We start from the raw sequence: 13,045 nt of genomic DNA on the forward strand, positions 1-13,045 counted from the left end.
CAAAAAATGGCAGTCTTAGTAAATGTGTTCTATTATGATTTTTCCAGCTTTTAAAAAAATATATAATTTGAATAAAGATTCATTTGACAAAAAATAGTATAAGTTTACAGAATCAATAATCATTTTCGATGACATGTCATAAGAGCCACGACAATTTCTGTAACTAAGAAGGTTTCTGATGAATTAACTTCATTGATGTCACTGCTTCGTGCCGGCCTGTGCCTGCGTCTCATAAGCTCTCGGCCTAAAGTGGTTGAGGAGTCCTACAGCCTGAAACTGTGCAGCTCCATTCTGCGCCTGAAGGAAAGAGAAACTACAATTTAGCATCTGATGTAGATGACTTTATGGTCCAAACCCAGAGAAAAATTGTTCACTAACGACCAATTACCTGCAATTTACAGGGTCCAAACATGGGAAAAAAAAAGATCAAGGTGTGTAGAGAGTTACAGGGTGTGTTGACATCAGCGTCGGGCTTCCGTTCATGGGACTACGCTATTGTTTCCGTGAAAAAAACCAGAAACCTTACGGAACAGAAACCAACGGAAACCAACTGCAACGGAAACAATACCATTTAAAATAATGGTAATGCAAATGGAAGCTATGGTTTCCATTTGGCTTTCCGTTCATCGGTTCCTCCGACGGAAAGATCGAACGGAACCCATAAACGGAAGCCTGATGCTGATGTGAACAGGCCCCAAGTGATGGTACATCTTATTTGTATCCAGAACTGTATCCTGGGTCTGTTTTTTTATTTTATTTTGCAGAGAATGTAGCAATGCTGGATCGGAGGTAGGAATTTACTAAACCAATAATATGTACATGATATGGTTTTAGGTTTTATAAGAAGATTCTGAAAAAATCTGAACCGTCCTTGGCGTATAAACTCTGCAGGAATTTAATTGATATGCAGTATCTAGCTTAATGTATTGGAACAAGTAGATTGGTCCCTTTTGCACTATTGTAAAAACACATAAAAAACATGCAGGTGTTTGTGGGTTCATCCATAGAAAGGGATGATGAGGAGTCTCCGGAATACAGAGTGTTCCAGTTCTCAGTACAAGTTTTACATTTGTGACTATGAACTGTGGAAAGAAATGACTTGACCCCCTGTAAGACCTGGCAGCTAAATGAAATGTAACACCCTGAAACGTTGCCTTTGTTAACAATACCAGCTTTTACAATACCCAACTGCTAACTTAGAATACGTCACGCTTGATTTACCTTTTAATTTTCAGTTTCTCTGTGTCCTCGCCGGTTCAGTGACAAAGTTATTTTGCTCTCATGGAAAGGATTGGACAAAATAGGGGCCATCAACACCTGCTAGTTTTCGGGTTATAAAACTTTTCAATAAGTAAAACAAATGCAGGCAAAAAATGTATATACAGTACCAGGAGGTGGACAGCACCCACTTTTCTAAGAGGAAGCAAAAAAAGTTTCATAATGCTTCATCCACGTGACCTTTATACGGCCCCTCACGGAAGCCTATTGGCCCATCCAGTACTTCCATAAGCCTCCAATATCTTATAAATCTGCAGAGATAAAAATTGTCCCGTATCTAATGCCATATTTCAGAGGTATCCCCATAAAGAAACATTGCTTCCAGTGGAGAAGATCTTTGTAATATAATGTCGTGCACCATATGGATACAGAGGTCTATAAAACCTCTATTATTTTCAATAAAAATGTTAAAGATTTTTTTCCATCCACAAACAATGAAACAATGCGTGCATATTTTTTAAGGTCCTTTTAGAAGGCCTGATACTGGCCGCGAAATGAGTGACCATCGACGATACAGCACATCGATCGACGCTCGTTAGCTCCATTTACAAGGAGCAATCATCGGAAGGGTATGGGGACGAATGATCGATACTATGATCGTTTGTCCCCATGCAGTTACATTATGTTAGCAGCACATCTTGCGTGATCTTTGGGTGCTTACACGAGGCAGCAAGCTTTCATATAAATGCTCCTTCATTTGATCATTGGCCCATGTAAAAGGGCCTATAGTTGATAGACAATAGTAATAGATACCAACAAACCTGATCGTAGACTGTCGTGGAGATATCCATGATAAGCTGATGTTCACTCAATCACACTGAGATTTTACAACTGTCATGCTTTCCACCAAATCTCAATTATCAGCCCGATCATTGGATTGGGTAGAATCCTAAGTAACCTTTAGAACAATTGCACTCCATTTCACACCATTAACAGGATTATACACAGTTATAAGATACAGATATACAATTACAGATTATATTGTCCATGAATGTGGGTGTCATTTCCTGCACGATCCATCCATTCATCCCCCCTAGTGACCTTTTTAGTAATTGCACTCCATATTATAGCAAAAAAGAAAACGAAAAACTGATGGACCAACCAGCACACTTTGGGTAGAAATTAAATACAAGATAAGGCTGTTTAAGCAAAATACAAAATTATTTATTATTCAGATTTTTTTTTTGAAAAGTATTGATATGAATTTCATTATGCATGCACAATTGTCATATTTATGAAAATTCATTATGCATGAACTAGTGTTACTAACATTAATGCGAGTACTATTTTAATATGCCGACAATTGAATACATGCATCCAAACAACAAGATATTACAATAACAATATGCGATTACTGGGAAAGGAATATCCCATAGGAATGAAACAGATTATTTCCTCCTAAAATTCAATTGCATGCCGTTCACTTTATGCATTTTTTGAAAGAAAGACAAAGCAGACACTCACAAAATCCATTTGGGGAGAAAGATTTTTTGTCTAGCTATCTGCTAAAGGTTTTTTCACTAATACCTTCAAATTACAGGTATAGTCCAGATTTCAACATATCTATTTAGGACGAGATCCAGCTGGAGAAGGATCCAGAAAAAACCTTTGAGTAAAATTGCCGAAAAATAAATGCATGCATTCAAAACCTATACTTAGGCAATGTATCATGAGCCGTTATTTATTCCGGGGAGACATTTATTCACATGACAACCATATGTGCCTGGATTAGACCAGGTTTATGTGTCAAAAGCCAATGGGGAAGAAAAGCATATTCTTTCTCTTCATGAGGTTCAGTTCTTACTAGATCACTTTTTCTATTTGCGGGAGATACCTTGAAGACACTCCCAAAATATGCTTAGAGAGGGTTATTTCAAACCCTTGGCTCAAAGTTCTTCCACTGGTACCTTTGTATTGTGAGTATAGTCCAAGTTCCAACACTTCTAACAGGACGGAATCCAGTTATATAAAAGGTCCAGGAGAGTCTCTCTCTTCCATGATTATCCTCGTGGCTTTTAACAGGTTTGTCCAGATCTCTCTCCCTTCGTGCTCCCTCGTATTCAGATGTAGTACAGGCACGGCTGAGCTCATTACAGCCAAAGGTTAGGATCCAGCAAGGTACATCGTGTGTGACGTCAAACACACGTGTTAGACGGTAATTGGCTAACGCGTTTCATCACATCTGTGACTTCCTCAGAGCCATTGCCATATTATACCAGTAACAGAATTATACGCAGTTATAGAATATAGTTGTAGAATTACAGATTATATTGTCCACAAATGTGGGTGTAATTTCCATCACGAGCCAACCATTCACCCTCTCTAGTGACCCCTTTGGACATTGCACTCCATATTACACCAGTAACAGGATCATATACAGTTATAGAATTTTCGATTATATTGTCCACAAATGTGGGTGTCATTTCCAGCACGTGCCAGCCATTTTCCCTCTCTAGTGGCCTTCAAGACGTTGCCGCTCATATCACATTCAGAAGATAACTGAATCTACTGTATGGGGGACAAGTATTGCTGCAGGTTATAGATTTTTTTCATATTAATCTGGTAAATCTTGTAGTCATTAGATGGGCCATGTCCTTTTCATATTTGTGATAGATCTACTGGGAAATTCTCCATCACACATTTCTTTCTATAATAATGAATAATATATATTATGTCTACACTCATGTATGAAAATAATGCTTGTTAGATTTCGTTTTCTTTTTATAATATTAGCTTGATTAATTGGAACTAATCCGATTGAAGTAATGGTCATAATATGTTAACTAAAACTTGGCCGGATCATGGAAAAATCCCAGAGGCCTTGTAACAGATTTCCCATCTTGTGGCAAAATAAACAGAAACGTAGCCAATAATTAAGAATAAATTGTCTCCAGTGGATCTTGAGTCACCTCACACAAGTGGAGTCCATTTATCTCCCTGCGCTCGTTCCAATACTTTATAAAGAAATGTCAAACATTCCTGATGGGTCTTGGATACAGCAAAAATGTTAGCTATCTGCGCAAGAGCATAAGTTCTAATATTAACAACCTAAAGAAGAAACTAAAATTCACAAAAACAATTTTTCTTTTTTTCTATAAGGCTGGGTTCACACGTGGCGGAATTTCACTTAAATTCCGCTGCGGACACTCCGCAGCGTTAATCCGCAGCGGAGCCGTTTCTCCATTGACTTCCACTTTAATTTAGCAGTGTTCGTTTAGACGATGCGGAATTTGGTGTCCGCAGCATGCTCTGTCTGTTGCGGAGCAGTGGCGGACTGGTTGCGGACTCATGGCGGAATTTCTCCATTGACTTCAATGGAGATTCTAATTTCCGCAATGAAGTCCGCAGCTGTCATGCACATGTTATGTGTGCTGCGGATCCGTCTTGCTTTTTTAACTTGACATTTCTTCATTCTGGCTGGACCTATGTATTTCTAGGTCTACAGCCAGACTGAGGAAGTCAATGGGGCTCCCGTAATGACGGGAGCGTTGCTAGCAGACGTCTGTAAATAGTCACTGTCCAGGGTGCTGAAAGAGTTAAGCGATCGGCAGTAACTGTTTCTGCACCCGGGACAGTGACTACCGATCCCAATATACATCAACCTGTAAAAAAATATAAGTTCATACTTACCGAGAACTCCCTGCTTCTGTCTCCAGTCCGGCCTCCCAGGATGACGTTTCTGTCTAAGTGACGGCTGCAGCCAATCACAGGCTGCAGCGGTCACATGGACTGCCGTGTCATCCAGGGAGGTCGGGCTGGATGCCGAAAGAGGGACGCGTCACCAAGACAACGGCCGGTAAGTATGAAATTCGTTTACTTTCACTAGGGAAAGTGCTGTCCCTTCTCTCTATCCTGCACTGATAGAGAGAAGGGAAGCACTTTTACCGCAGTCCGCAGCAGCTAGTCCGCATCAATTTTCTGCACATTTTGGGCAGATCCGCAGCCGTAATCCGCAACCCGGATTAGGTGCGGCATTGATGCGGACAGTTGCGGAGGAAATCCGCCACGTGTGGTCATGCCCTTAAAAATCATATCCGCAGATTTCAATGAAAGAAGGACTTATCTGGTGTTTCATATATTTAGGGAATTCAAGCTTGAAATGGCTATGAATCAGTATTATATTGCTTGCTATATAGAAATGCAGTAGTTGCTCAATTGGTTGCTATTGTTCTTGTATATTTTTTTAGATTATAAAGTTAAGGCTTTATTCTTGTATTATTGAATAGTATTATAGTAGTTACAACTCTTGTATATAGGGCAGTATTATAGTACATTATATTCTTGTATATTAGTGGGCAGTATTATAGTAGTTATATTCTTGTACATGGGGGCAGTATTATAGTAGTTATATTCTTGTATATAGGAGGCAGTATTATAGTAGTTATATTCTTGTATATTGGGGCAGTATTATAGTAGCTATATTCTTGTACATAGGGGCAGTATGATAGTAGTTATATTCTTGTATATAGGGGCAGTATAATAGTAGTTATATTCTTGTATATAGGGGCAGTATTATAGAAGTTATATTCTTGTATATAGGGCAGTATTATAGTCGCTATATTCTTGTACATAGGGGCAGTATGATAGTAGTTATATTCTTGTATATAGGGGGCAGCATTATAGCAGTTATATTCTGTCTATATGGGGCAGTAGTTATATTCTTGTATATAGGGGCAGTATTATAGTAGTTCTATTCTTGTGCATAGGGGGCAGTATTATAGTAGTTATATTCTTGTGCATAGAGGCATTATTATGGTGGTTATATTCTTGTATATAGGAGCAGTATTATAGTAGTTATACTCTTGTACATAGGGGCAGTATTATAGTAGTTATATTCTTGTACATAGGGGCAGTATTACTAATAAAAAAAATTCACATCCCGGATAACCCCTTTAATAATAGGGTTATGGTTTCCTCCGAGCATCACTCCATGGGCGGCATGGAAATTTTTGTATGGAGCATTGGTGGCTGCTTGTTCAACTTCTGCAAAACTTTTAGATGTGTACTGGGAGTAGGGACTACATACACACATATACTAGCTCACACGTACACCTCATCCTTTGCTTGAAGCAGATCTGTTTACATACAGTACTTCCATACCATGCGCTGTTTGGCTAATAGAAACTAATAAAAAATACAGCAGACTCTTAGTTTGTCAATCACTGGTGAAGAGGGCGGTGGTGGTAGTGACATGTCAGAAGTTTTGATTGGTGGGGGGTCCGAGCACCAATTTCTAAAACGAAGCGGCAGAAGCGCTCGTGTGAGCGCTAAGCTGCTTCGTTTCTGTAGGGCTTTTTCTGGATGTCAATGTAGCGGTATACAGACTCAATGTAAAGTCTATGGGCCCGTAAACGCTACATCGGCTTTCCAGAAAAAGCCGAACAAAAACTAAGCAGCTGAGCGCTCACAAAAGGGATTCTTCTCCTTCGTTTTAGTGATTGGTGGGGGTCTCAGTGCTCGGACCCCCACCAATCAAAAATTCTGACATGTCACTATGACATGTCAGAAGTTTGTTGAACGTTTAGTTACCCTTTAAATAGAGCAGCATAATATGATAACATGATCCACTTTAATTATTTTTACTGGAGATGAATCCATGTTTATTAACAAGACTATGTATAAGATAAAAATTATTAGAAAATATATGAGAAAAGTGAAGTTTATTGTAACCAACATTTACAAGCCGTATACATGATATTACTTCTTTGTTTGCTATTGCTCACACAAAGCTAAGCGTTGGCGCCCTCTAGTGGCTGAAATGCCAGTACACTGTAAATCATGCAAATCATATCAGCACAAATTTCACCCACTATTGACTTTTTACACGCCATGTAAATTTTTACTTCAATTTCTGTTTTAAATAATACTATAAAGATGGGCTAATGATTGTTTTTATGAGCCAGTGCTGCATATTATATTATGAAAATGCACATTATATAATTCAATTCTGTAATATATCAGTTTGTGTAGGTATGTCTGAACTGTTAGCCAATCAGAAACCTCCTTTTAGGGCACATGAGCGCTATATAATGTAAGTCACCGCAGCACAGTTCTGGTGCCATTTTCAGTATGGCGGGTGTGCTGTATAGACAGACCTTACACAGCTAGATAGGTGAGTGCTACTAGTGCCAGGGTCAGTAATCAATCGCCCCATTCTCTGGTGTACTACGTCTAAGCGTTTGTACTCCAATAGTCGGTGTTCAGGTTCTCATAGGAATTATTTTTTTAATTCTTGTGTGGGAAATATGGTACTCCATTTTATGGTCCATGTGTTTGTCTTCTCTGTGTTCCCTAGCTGTGCTCATAGGTTCCTCTTATTGCATTCTCCCATTAAGCAAGACAAAAATCACAATGATTCCAAAAAGGAGGCCCCACGTCTCTGCCCAAAAGATCCCAATCGCCAGGCGTTTTTTTCTTTCTGCGGAGAACCACATGTAATTGACATAACATAACAGTACAGAGGCAGGAAACTCCCTTAAAGTGCACCTGTGCTTTCATAAAACTTTTGACATGTCATAGTAACACGTCAGAAGTATTGATCAGTGGGGACCCCCTCCGATCACTAAAACAAAACGGCAGAAGCGCTCAGATGAGCGTTGAACCTCTTTTTTTTTAATCGGCTCTCTTCGGCTTTCTATGGAAAGCCGAGTGAGCGGTGTACGGATTTATAGCATAGAATTTCCGAGGAAAGCCGAGCAGAGCCGATCACAAATGAAGTGGCTCAGCGCTCACCGTTGCGCTTCTGCAGCTTTGTATTAGCGAATGGAGGGGGTCTCAGTGCTCGGACCCCCACTGATCAAAACTTCTGATATGTCACTATGACATGTCAAAGGTTTTATTAAAGTACTGGTGCACTTTAACCACCAAGGCAAAATAAGCACGCACATTTTTTTTTTACCAAATTCTGACAAATTCAGAGTTTCTCTCAACTCTATTTAGGATTATGATAAATTAAAGAATTTCTATGGTTTTAAGTATAGAGGTTATTCCTAGGGTGACATGGCAGTAGGAATCTCTTTCATTTCTAGAAAAGGATCCACAAGCAACTGTTTTAAAAATATTTTTTAGGGGAACTTATAAAACACAGCAATCAAAATATTACATCACAACCAGAACAAGAATTGTCAAAAGTGAAAGAATGAGCAGGTTAAAAATGAAAGAATAGTTGGCGATGGAAACCTTTGCAAATGTATTTTATTATAGTTCCAATGCACCTAAATTTAAAAGAATGAAGCAACTTTTCAACAGTCTGGATTAAAAGTATTCCACTGTTTTGTGTATACAGCTTCTAAGCAGATTTATGTGTCTCCATGGTTACAGACTACAAACAAACCCTATGTAATCTGATCCTGTAGTCATACTGCCGTCCATCTATATCCCACTTCTTTCTAACACACATCCAATAGGGTGGCAAGAAGTAGGGGACAGATGGAAGGGATTGTGATTGCAGGATCAGATTACATCGTTTGTAGCGTGTAGTTATGGAGAAACATAGGTCTGCATAGGAGTTGTAGACACAAAAGGGTAGAATATTTTTAAGGTATTAGGCTGCCATTATATACCATCAAGTCTCCTTGGAGCTGCCCAAAAATATTTGTTGTCTATGGCCATCTTTTGGGTTTATTATTTTTTGGGTTGTTGGTTTTTAATCAAGTCAAATCATGATTGATGTTTTCTTTCTCTTCAGATCCTGAAATTGTAAATGGAATCTATTGGTCCGAGTCATTAAATAAAGTGTTTGTTGATAACTTTGACCGTGACCCCTCCCTTATATGGCAATATTTTGGAAGTGCAAAAGGATTTTTTCGGCAATACCCTGGTAAGGAACTTGTCATTTAATAAATAAGGATCACTTTGAGGACTGTTTAAGCAGTTGACTGCTTTGTCTGAGAAACACTTTGGTCTTAGTGGAAATGTGACTCCGAGGTTCATAGAGTCCATGAGTCTATGTTTCATTTTGCCGACACAGATTAGAAACAAATGAACTCAGATTTGCTGCTCCGGACCAAAAGTTACTTTTCTTCAGGGATAGTTTTGATATACTGTAGAAGGCCATATGTACAGAAATTACTGCAATGTAGAATATGACAATTACCTATTAAAGCAAACTTGTAACTAGAAAGGTTTGCTAGAAATTATGCCAGTCCTGATCCCAGAGGCGCAATTTGAAGGCCTTAGGCCCAAATAGAAAATCTGTAAGGCTTTGTTCACATCTGTGCCAGGGTCCCGTTCCATCTGAGCTTCCTGTTAGAACGCAACCCTGACTGAAACAAACGGAAACCATAGGTGACGGATCCGGTGCAAATGGTTTCCGTTTGTCTCCATTGTGTAAGGGTTTCGTCGTTTTGACGGAATGAATAGAGTAGTAGACTACGGTATTCATTTTGTCAAAACGACGGAACCCTTGCACAACTGAGACAAACAGAAACCATTAGCACCGGATCCATCACCATTAAAATCAATGATGGTGGTCCTATGGTTTACGTTTGTTTCAGTCAGGGTTCCCTATATGGGTTCCCCCAACGGAAAGCTCCGGCGTAACCCATGAACGAAGATCTGACGCAGATGTGAATGAAACCTAACCGAATTTGTAACAGGACTTACCATGTGCTACTGGTCTCTTCTAACCTGTCAGAGGGTCTTTTCAGGCATCAGGACCTTGTTGCAACTGCTGGCTCTGCACCCCCCTATAGCAATGCCCTTACCTGATCCCCCAAATTGTATTCTGCACAACTCTATCAGTTTTTCAAATGAAGAACCAGTGCAGCATGAGTAGTCAGCAAATCAGCAAGTTATAACCCCAATCTGCAGCTAGTGGACCATTTGCTAGGTGTACTTAAGGGGCTTGTCTCATCTCGACAACTCCTTTTCAGATTGAAGCCGGCCTGGCTATTTGCGGATGTCACCCTGGGTAGCTGTGTCTGGCATGTCTAAAATAATTTTCACTTTACTTAGTACATTGAAGATTTGAAGGAACAATAAATGTAGAAAATAATCCTAAATAAATAGCAATATCCCCAGTAATATCGGTCTATCCTGTCTCCTTTTGAAAAACTGTGAGAATTATATAAAAAGATTCTTCTGTATGTGTCCTAGTGACTAAGGCCGAATTCAGACAAACGTAGAGTATGTCTGTGTGACGGGTGTTAAAACAATGTAAGGCAACTGGCTGCGGCAGGCTCCTCCCCCCACTGCTTTGCACACCTGGTCTAATGCAGGTAAATCTGTAAGTGCATCAGTATAGCAAGGAAAGGTGGTAAAGCCTCTCTATGTCCATATAGCTATGGAGATAACCCTTGGACACCCGCTTGTCTATGGCAGAGATATGGATGAAATTCAGATAAGTGTAGAGAAAAAGAAAATATCTTACTGTTGACAGTTTCATGTGATTTTGGAAAACTTTACTTTTTTTTATATGCAGAACTTGGATCCTGTGTTATATATCAATACGTATATAGGAAACACATTATAATAAGATACTGTTACACTGTTTATTGCGGGTTACGTTCTTGGTTTCATCTTTTTAGGTATTAAATGGGAGCCAGATGAGAATGGTGTGATAGCCTTCGACTGCAGGAACCGAAAATGGTAGGTAAAGTTCTAGAGACTATTTCTACTGTACGTACTTTATCATAAATATAGAAAAATAAAATAATACTATTGACAATGGCTGAACTATAAGACAAAAAAGTTTTAAAAAAAATCAACTCCATCAACAACTTTTTCATTCAGGTACATCCAGGCAGCTACCTCCCCGAAAGACGTGGTGATTTTGGTTGATGTAAGTGGGAGCATGAAAGGACTTCGTCTGACAATTGCAAAGCAAACGGTATCCTCTATTTTGGACACCCTTGGAGATGATGACTTCTTCAACGTAATTGCCGTAGGTTCTCTTTGTTTCTATGACTTCTTTTTAAAACCTTTTTTCCCTTTCCTCTCAACTGATTGCACCTGGACTCCTGCTGGCGGCCCTTGAACAATGTTGGCACTTTAACTGCACTCATTTCAGCATTCAGTTGTTATTAATTTACGAGATGACTTGAACTCTTGTATACCTCCTTCCAAGCACCATTGACAAGCCCCTTGGTAAACTACAGGAGGAACAATGCGCGGAGCTTTTTCAGTACATTTCTTGTAATAATTAGGCTCTTGGGTGGTATTTGGAGCCACTTATGGAAGACAAGTGTGTTTTTTTTTTTTCTAAACATAAGTAACTTATATTTTCTAGTTTTAAAGGGGTTGTACAGGATTACAAGAACATGCCTGCTGTCTTCCAAAAACAGCGCCACACCTGTCTTGTGTGTGGCACATACTGCAGCTTAGCTTCATTGAAGTGAATGGGGCTGAAATGCAATATCACATGCAACCGGTGGACAGGCGGGGTGCTCTTTTTGGAAAAAAAAAAACAGGAAACAGTCGTTTTTTGATAAGTGGTTTCCTGAACTCCCATGGAAGTTCCAGAAACAGTGTACCACAGTGTGCTACGCTGTGTCGCTAGCTCCCAAGTTCCGTAAACAGCGTTCTAGGGGAGTTTACTTCACTTCTAGGGGAGTTTTAGAAACAGCGTAACAAGACGCACTGATCTGTTTCCAGGCCACCTCGTCAGTCATGGCTGAAGGTAGAAAGTAGGGATGCTATGTTCTGCCGTGCAGGATCAGCACAACTTGTATCCTATAAAGCTTTCTGCAGTGTATATTTTGTTAATATCCCCCTTCTGCAGACTGTTAGCTGCAGATACTGGAAATTCATAGTCAGGTCAAATATCTCCCTTATTAATCTTTAATTAGCCTGTGTGTAATTACATGGAGCATTAATATTGAGAGCCATAATTACAATGAGAATATTGCATCTCCTAAATTTTATTTCATTCTTTTAACAAAGCTAATAATTAGAATTCACACAAAATATATTGTTTGGGTTCTAGCAATTAGTTATCTGACTAATTAAGGCCAAATGTAACGTCTAATTATAATTATTATCAGATTCAGACATGTCACTACAGAAACAATGCTGTCCATAACAACTGTTCACGTTTTAATTTTAAGAAAAAATACATAAAACCCTCACGGAATAGAAATGTATAAATCCCTCATTTTTCATATTTTAGTTAGGTCCTCATTTTTTAACTCTTTCCTACTCTGGGGCGGAGCTTAGCTGTCACATGACTATATAAATCTGACAATTGACAGCTGTGCAGGGGCAGGGAATGAACATGCGGCTCACACATTTCCCAGTGTAGAATTTTTTATTATGGAGATAACAACCACAAGCTGCTACAATGTAGAAACTAATGTAAAATGTACAGTGAGAGAACGCAAATACTTTGTCATACCTTTTTGACTGGACTGTATATAAATTAAAATCTCTCCTTTAGTATTTATGGGCATGGTATAAGCGACAATGAGGAAAAATAGACTATAAGAACTCTTTGGCTGGTACTGTTGGCTGGCACTTATAGGCCACTGTGACTTGCACAATGGTGGCACTGGAGTCTTTATTATAAGGGTGTTCAGAATAATGCCAATTTGCCTGGTCACCTGGATCTATCAGCAACATTTGTAGATTGGCTGCACCCCTCAGGATGCACAACCACTATTGTATTTACCTATGCATACACTTTGTACAAACGTATTGTCCGAAGTGGCATTCTGCATATTTTGCTCTTTCTAGATTACTGATCTTTACTATAAGGGGGCATTCCGGCTGTCATAGTTTTGGGGGCACTGTGACTAGTTTTATTATAAGGGGGAATTCTGGCTGTCACTGT

The 13,045-nt window shown here is 39.3% G+C and overlaps 1 protein-coding gene across 2 annotated transcripts in view; it reads left to right on the plus strand.

Annotated features, from left to right (window-relative positions):
• CACNA2D3 (calcium voltage-gated channel auxiliary subunit alpha2delta 3) overlaps positions 1-13,045 on the plus strand; it is a 753,617-nt gene that overhangs the window by 328,658 nt on the left and 411,914 nt on the right. For both annotated transcript variants that reach the window (XM_075833901.1, XM_075833902.1), the window contains exons 6-8: positions 8,966-9,097; positions 10,806-10,866; positions 11,011-11,161. In XM_075833901.1, the coding sequence (XP_075690016.1) occupies positions 8,966-9,097; positions 10,806-10,866; positions 11,011-11,161 (344 nt within the window). The remainder of the gene's footprint in view (positions 1-8,965; positions 9,098-10,805; positions 10,867-11,010; positions 11,162-13,045) is intronic.

The sequence above is a fragment of the Rhinoderma darwinii genome, chromosome 7, assembly GCF_050947455.1.
Source record: "Rhinoderma darwinii isolate aRhiDar2 chromosome 7, aRhiDar2.hap1, whole genome shotgun sequence".
NCBI classification, from domain to species: domain Eukaryota; kingdom Metazoa; phylum Chordata; class Amphibia; order Anura; family Rhinodermatidae; genus Rhinoderma; species Rhinoderma darwinii.